The sequence below is a fragment of the Anopheles darlingi genome, chromosome 2 (genome assembly GCF_943734745.1).
Source record: "Anopheles darlingi chromosome 2, idAnoDarlMG_H_01, whole genome shotgun sequence".
NCBI lineage: Eukaryota > Metazoa > Arthropoda > Insecta > Diptera > Culicidae > Anopheles > Anopheles darlingi.
Genome location: NC_064874.1, coordinates 2307501 through 2315000, shown reverse-complemented (window position 1 = coordinate 2315000; position 7500 = coordinate 2307501). Strand labels below are relative to the sequence as shown.

At 42.5% G+C, this 7500-nt stretch overlaps 3 protein-coding genes across 3 annotated transcripts in view; 2 read left to right on the top strand and 1 right to left on the bottom strand.

The window, feature by feature from the left end:
- LOC125950658 (uncharacterized) overlaps positions 1 to 834 on the top strand; it is a 1911-nt gene extending 1077 nt beyond the window's left edge. The window contains exons 3-6 of the mRNA XM_049678842.1: positions 26 to 208; positions 322 to 393; positions 561 to 647; positions 712 to 834. Of these exons, the coding sequence (XP_049534799.1) occupies positions 26 to 208; positions 322 to 393; positions 561 to 647; positions 712 to 834 (465 nt within the window). The remainder of the gene's footprint in view (positions 1 to 25; positions 209 to 321; positions 394 to 560; positions 648 to 711) is intronic.
- Positions 835 to 1716: 882 nt separating this feature from the next.
- On the bottom strand, positions 1717 to 4300 carry LOC125950650 (uncharacterized). Its single transcript, XM_049678833.1, has 5 exons — positions 3506 to 4300; positions 3257 to 3439; positions 3075 to 3143; positions 2037 to 2123; positions 1717 to 1871 (listed from the first exon to the last, which is right to left on the bottom strand). The coding sequence occupies exons 1-5, from the start codon at positions 4298 to 4300 to the stop codon at positions 1803 to 1805; spliced, it is 1203 nt and encodes a 400-aa protein (XP_049534790.1). The 3' UTR covers positions 1717 to 1802.
- A 3118-nt stretch (positions 4301 to 7418) lies between these two features.
- Positions 7419 to 7500, top strand: part of LOC125959756 (A disintegrin and metalloproteinase with thrombospondin motifs 7) — a 17575-nt gene continuing 17493 nt past the window's right edge. The window contains exon 1 of the mRNA XM_049692681.1: positions 7419 to 7500. This exon is cut by the window's right edge and continues 10 nt beyond it. The gene's annotated coding sequence lies outside the window, so the exon portion shown is untranslated.

The following is a 7500-nucleotide window of genomic DNA, read 5'->3' as shown; positions in this document are numbered from 1 at the left end:
CTTGCATTACTACCAATATCTACAGCCAATGTTCTCCTGTGCCTCATTAATAACGGCCGCAGTCTTCGCCATCATTACCGTCTGCCACACTCTATCGAATGAGGCACCCATCCTGCTTGTACTTTCTATTGTGTACACGATACCGACGATTCTGTATACGTTCTATTTCCTGGTAATAGTTAAGCTCGGGCACGATCTGAAGAACGAGGTAGTATGTCTTAGCGAATGCAACTAATCGCCAATCACGTGGCCACGTACTAATGTGAGAAAGTATTTGTGTGTATGTGTGTATATGTTTCCTTTTGTTCTACTCTACCACAGGGCAAACAGATTGCGGTCCTTGTTCATAAAGCTATAAATCAATCATCCACGACACCGGCGATAGTGGAGAGGGTAAGTCACAGCTCGATGTCTCGATGAGCGTCATATTTTATTCGTGGCGTTGTGCCTATTGCAAGGCCAAGTCACATTTCGCCACGTAACGTGATTAGATTTTTCGACCGATATGCTCTTATAATGTTCTCTACTCCTCAACTCTTCCATCATTCCACTTCTTTCAGTTGATGGTTTTCTCACGTCATCTGCAACATCAAACGCCCGTAGTATCCTGCGGTCTGTTTAACTTTGACTGGACACTTGCTCTTTCCGTAATTTACCATCCTTCTTTGTGTATCACTCTTTTTCTCATCTCTCATTTACCATTTATTTCAGCTAACATCGGCTCTAGCAACATACAGCGTTATACTGATCCAGTTTGAGCTTGTTGTCCCACAGTTCTTTATCAGTGCGATCGTGCAGCTATTTGAAGGACACAAAAACTCTACAGAACCATAGACAATATGTTATGCAAAAGCTCTTCTATGAAATGGATCTTCTTTGGACGTTCGGAATCCACATGAAACTGACTTATAATATAGGGCAAGAACGATTGTGGTGGTCTATGAGATTGAAAGTAATATCCATTAAGCTTTTTGTTGCACTCCCAACACAACACAATACGGAACCCGTTCGGCAGATATGGAAAACAGGATCAATCTCATTAACACACAAAAGCCGTTGGACTGACGTTTCAACAATACCTGTCATAACTGGGAAACCTTTAACGTGCCGTGTCCAAACGTGGAATCAATAAATTACGCAACATCACCGTTCTCCCCAATGTCCCACTGGCGCTCTACTAGCAGGGAGAGGAAATCGCAAATGCAGGATTATCTCGTTTGAATAAGCCTGCACTGACAAAGCATTCAAAAATTAAGGCTAGATTAATAGCTGCTGATAGTTTCTGAAAGGCATCCTTCATTATCCGGGGAAATGAAAACGTGAGTATATCATTAATTACATCATTATCCGTATCGTTCCTGACACCATGGATCAATCTCCTGTCAATTACTATTTGGATTCACACAAAGGTACTTGCCAGTACTTTTCATTCATTCGCACATCCTTACACTGATAACTCGTGCCCATAACATAAAGAAGGTTTTCATTCCAATGAGCAATCTTTTCAAGCTTACATAGCACTTCGCTTAAGGCGTTATTTATCGCCTTTCAGGGATAACTACTACGTTAAGAAACAACGTATGATACCACCAAGGGGGAAAACTGTGAAATCAACAAACGCTCTAGTGTATTATTTTATCAGCATATTTTATTTTATTGGTGAAAGTTTCAATCTGATGGTGGAAATCTATTTTTCTGTTTACGCAAACCGATAGGAACCAACATTATATGGTGACGGAAAATGATGTTGAAAAGGAAGAAGGTATGCTTTCGAGTGGTTTAAGCTTCCGCACTGGTGGGATTTAAGATGTACTTCCTGCACTTTCAAACTGTAGTAGAATGATTATGTACGTTGCAGCCGTAGAGAGTATCTAAAAGGAGGCAAAAAGAACAGATCGCATGGTAAACACAACTTCCAAAGTAAAACCAATTCCGTGCATATTTCTTTTATGGAATATTGACTTTTGTAATTTCAGGGAAGTGTTTTACTATAAATTTTTTTGTTTTGTTTTTATACCCATGATTGTTAAACTCACCGAAAAGATGAGAGTCAAATCGAAGGGAAAAAGTCCGCAAGTTATGATTGGTGATCGGTGGCCTAGCTGCATTAGAAACAACCGCAGCTGTAAAACAGTTAGAAACGGTATTAGAATTATTGCGGAACAACTGTGCACGCGTCGGACATCCAATGGTAAATTCATATAATCGTTTCACAAGTTTATGGTGGTATCTATCTGGAATATTACATGAACAAGGTTTACACGATGACTAGAACTCATCAAAAAATGGACAAGAAAACTGTCAATAAAAATTGCACTCCAGCGTGCCAACGCACGTGCTGTATCCTTCATGGTTTTCTAAAGCATTAATTTGACTCACGAAAAGAATTACATAGTAATTGATTCAACTGGAATTTGGCGTCAAGATCGCACCAAGCGAAGTGCGTGTCGTGTTTCTCTTCGCGAACACATCTTTTATTGATTGATGCAGCCATCGCTGTGCTCAGTGTTTGACAGCAATGCGAGTGCAACGGAGTAGTGAGTACAGTATCCAAACAATTCCATGCCCGCCAAGTCATAGAGCGAAGCGACAGCAACAACTGAACACAAATGTGTCATCAAAAGCGCGCGATTGGTGATGCCAGGAAAAAAATGTCACACTCGCTGAAGCATGGTCATAGTTAGTGCGCACCAATACGCACCATATGAAATAGAATTTGACACAGCTAGCTAGCACTACCAGCATCACCAGAAGGGAGCAAAAACATGTACTAACCTCCATCTCTATGCTTTTGCACTTTAACGAACCGAGCTAGTGGGAATGAGTGTAATAGATTTAAAACACACAAAACAAAGCATCGCTGAAGATAAAACCGAGCAAAAAAAAAATCACAAACTGAAAACAGACGATTGAGAGACACCGTGTAAACATAACAATAGATCGATGTGTGCTACCGGCGAGAGTGTTATAATATGTGAGGATGTAGTGCATGTCCTGTGCAGGAGACGGTTGTGTGTGACACATTTTATCGATTTTATCAGGTCAAACAACGACCCGTACAACAATCACGATACCATCTCGGTTATTTCTGTGTTGTTTGTTGAATTGATGGCCCTGTCGATCAGCTTCGCTGTTAGCTTTCCCTGTGAAACGTGAAAAAAAAATCGGTTAACGTACAGCACATGATGCTATGACACGAGGTGTGCTCTAGTAAAAAACAGCAAGAAGCAGTTTGCTCAGTAGACAAGCTATTTACCTGTTGTTTCAACGCATTTCCAAGAAATGCGGTTATAAAAATGTTGTACGAAAACAAGACGTATGACAGCAGTGAGCCCGCATAAAAAACGCTATCGAATGGCAACACGGAGCGTACTACCAGAGTGAAGGCAAAGGTGTAGAACAATAGAAACACAAAAGATCCCGCTATGCTGACCATAATCTGTTACAGTACATAGAAACGATTAAAACTATTTAGTAATAAGCTCAATCTGCATATGAATCATACCTGCACTCCATAATAGAAGCTTCCCTTATCGGCGAGGTCACAAATTTGATCAAAAGCTTGCATGATCTGTCGCAGTACTATCTTTTGCTTTGAATTGTACACGGTTAGTGAAGAGGATTGCACAGCATCGCTATCGAATGAAAATTGTTCACGAAACGCTACATTTAAGCGCATGTTTCGAGCCCATACAACGGCCAGACACGTCACGCTGACGATATGGAACGTTATAAGGCAAAAGTAGGAATAGATGATGTTGATCAAAAGCATCCAGGACATATTTTCATAGCGCAAAACGATTACTAGCACGAAACCGGAGCACATAGCCGCGACGTAGTAGAAGAGGAAAGCGAAGAAACTCCAGGTGAAGTTCGTCTTATTGCCCAGAGCTTCTATCCCGTTGTCGATGGCATACGACTCATTGTAGAACTTCCAGATCTCGTGACGATTGATAAAGCAGCTGATAAGTCCGTAGATGGTCGAGACGTAACAGGTAAAGTTTACCAACTTCACCCCTATGAGCATGATGGAAGAGCTCGAATGGCGCTCTGTGCTGAATGTTCCATAAATCATCATCGATATGGCCAATGTTAGGTTCACCACAAACAGCACAATATCGAGCGGAGTGGTCATCGTTGTTCCATTACGTATACCAGCCCTCGGTGTGATACATCCCATACCGCTCATCTTCAGCACGAGATAGTGCAAAGGGATGCAGTCGAAAACATCGTTTTTGGGAAACCGTAGCAACGAACCCAGCAACTCGCGATTACCACTTTTCACTTTCAGGTTTCCCATTTTCCCAAGCACCCACGGTGCCACGAGACAATGAACGGCCCGACTCCTCTACAGCTAACGCAACACTAATGCGCGATTAGTGTCGTTCGGGTTCTAATCAACCCCACAAAGAACCACATTATGACGAATTAGATTCCTATCCTTTGAGAGAGCGAGCAAGAATGCGTGGGACCATTTGATGCAACAGGACATCTAAATGTTTAATCGTGAACGGGTTTGCCTTTTTCTGTCGATATTAAGCGAGTCTCGGAGTCGAAATATGACGACGATTTAACAAGATGGGGAGATAATATCCCGTGCGACTGTCATTGACTAATGAGATCAATTGAAATAAATGGGGGCTCGTGGAATTAGTGGATAAACAAAATCAAATTATAAATTCTTTTCTTAACATGCCCGGCCCGGCGCTGGTCCGTGCTTCCGGGACAACCCTAGGTACAGCTGTGTTCTACACCCAACGCGGTGTTCGTCGTTCTCCTTCTGGGACTGGGGTTTTAGTCCGAGGTGTGAGAAGGTCCCTTTGGGGTTCTTTTTATCCTGTCCTCATCCATCCAGGTCGCGGGTCTCTCTAATATGGCTAAAGTATTATGAAAGGGTTTAGAATCCTTTTTCGTTGTTCCTGAGAGGTTTAGTGAAGTTTGATCATTTTTATAAAGATTTCGGTTGCGTTAAAATCATCTTTTATTAGTTTAGGATGTAACACTCCCTCTACACCCCCCCACCCCCACTCCCAAAAATTCTGGTTGCGCCGTTAAAAAAACGGTCGTTTCAAATTGCATATCATCTGCTCGAGTAGTCCAAAATCTCGAGTACTTCTCCTCTTCGCTCTCGCACTAAAGAGTGAACGAGAAGAAAGTTCAAAGAATCTTGCACACAAGTTTTGCACACAATTTGCTTGAAATGCTTTTAGTATATAAATATTTGCTTGCGTGGATTTGGATTATCAATTTGAAACGACCGTTCGGAATTTTACATCCTAAACTAATAAAAGATGGCTTTCACTCAACAGAAATTCATATAAAAATAATCAAACTTCAGTAAACACACCGCTCGTGATTTTCCATCTTCACTGGGTTAGTGCTAATGAACTTTAGCAGAAAGAACGAATGTATTAAGTAGTTGAACCACTGCAAACTTACTTATTTGCTATTTCTACATTCGATACATCGCAATACTATCAGCCAAACGATAGAAGCAACAAGAATAGAAAATGGAAAGCGTGGGTTAATCGTTTAATGGACCACACAAATGTTTATGTTCCGTCTAATCGAGAATAACGTAACGGAAGGCGTGAACCGAGAATTAAGAAGACAAACAAAACAAAGTGCAAAACATGGTGAAGGCAAACGGCAGCCCGCTGAATATATGTATGCGGCGGCTAATGGGAAGACGTGATCTCGGACCATGACGATCATGTGGGCTAGAGTGTCGCGCAGATCAGCTTACGAGGTCGCGCGCGACCCGGATCAGCTGGCGCGAATTCATATCCTGGCACACACCACTGGCTGAGGTTTCATTGATTTACGTCTCATTAATGCTTAACGGCCAATCGATGCGCCAGAACCGGCCCTTGTGTTTACAATACGACGGAGGAGAAGGGATAAAACAGAAGGATAAAGAGAGTAAGAAAACAGACTCGCGCAGCTCACTATTTTTCATGAATGAATCAATAACCCGCGCGGCGGCAGCGTGGCCGCCAAGATGCGTGGTCGTTCTGGTACTACTTTTTCTTCCGGTTAGTTCGGTTTGCATAAACGCTGGTTTCGTGGATTGGCGCTGGTTGGCGTTGGGGCCTCCGCTCTTGCTGTATTCATATTTCATTCATCGAACAAGAAATGTTTACACAACGATCAGCAGCATTTGCTGGTGATGGTGTGCAATGCAATTAGTGTGAACATACTAGCAAATCGTTGAAGGGTGCTTTCAGGAATTCCATCTTCATCCATTCCATCGAGACATCTTTGTAATGTGCGGCAAATATTGTCATTTTCACAGCAGGCAACATCCGTCGGTGAGCGAAATAACGCACGATCCAAGCGAAAATTCTCTTCTTTTATGCATCCGTTGAGAAAATTAACAACCTTAGCCCACTTCCTGGACTTCAATGATGTCATATTTTGCTCGGTATACTGAGATGAGCCACGGTTTGAAGTAAAATCGAAATTACACTACAACGGATCTTCCGCCACCAGCGCCGGTGACTAGATCTTTCGGGCCAGATGTTCATTTGGAATGTTTAAATTTTATACGACGTCCGCCGGACTGCTCTGTTTGGGTTGTTTATTTACGCATCAACACTTCCGCTCGCCGAGCGACAGTCGTGACTGCTCTGGCTATTTGAGAGGCACTTAACGATTGAACTGTACCTACAGGATAGGAACAGGTTTGTGGACAGCACCAGCCCATAGTTCCTACATGTGGCCTTCGTGGGGTTTAAAGCCCCGGAAAGCCTGACAACACTTTTACCTCAATACGGCAGCAATTCCTCAAGGGTTTAATGCTTATGCCTTGTTTGAATAAACTATTTGGTTTGACTAAGCTGGTAGGATACCAAGCTATTTAAAGGATTTGAATCTGAGGAAGCGATCTATCCACCCGGGATAGTCGTATGATTTCTATGATGTTGAGTTAGTAAAGAACCACTCGCATAGAACTAATTCTCAACTATGGATAAGCAACCAGAGAATCATAAGTAATTGTAAAACAGAAATACATGATAACATTCAACATTAGATGAAAACCAATGCGTATAAAAAAGATTTCCTATAAGCTATTAACGATCCCTTATCCTCATACTTTGGTTTCAAGCATATTTCTTATTTGTTCATTTATTTCATTGTTGGTTTCCAGCCTCACTTCATTCACAAGTCCTTCTTCGTTTGGAGAAAGAAAGCGAACCAAAGAGATTCGTCGATCACGGCCGGCAGAATGCCCGGAGCACATGGATAAACATACAGAAACATAGGAATACCCACTGAGGAATCTCTGGGCGCTGGTATAAGTTCCCGCCGGGATAGTTGGGGATTGCTAGCGAAGAGTGTGTAGGTAACAGCGGCCAAGCCGCACGCCAGATACGCACGCCGCCGTCAGTGAAGTCGAGATGACGCTCTGAGTTGTAGTTTGGCTTTAAGCGGCAACGGTCGATGGTCGCGTACGTGTTGGCGAACGGAATCGTTCCATCGCTATCTCGCTGTGTGAAT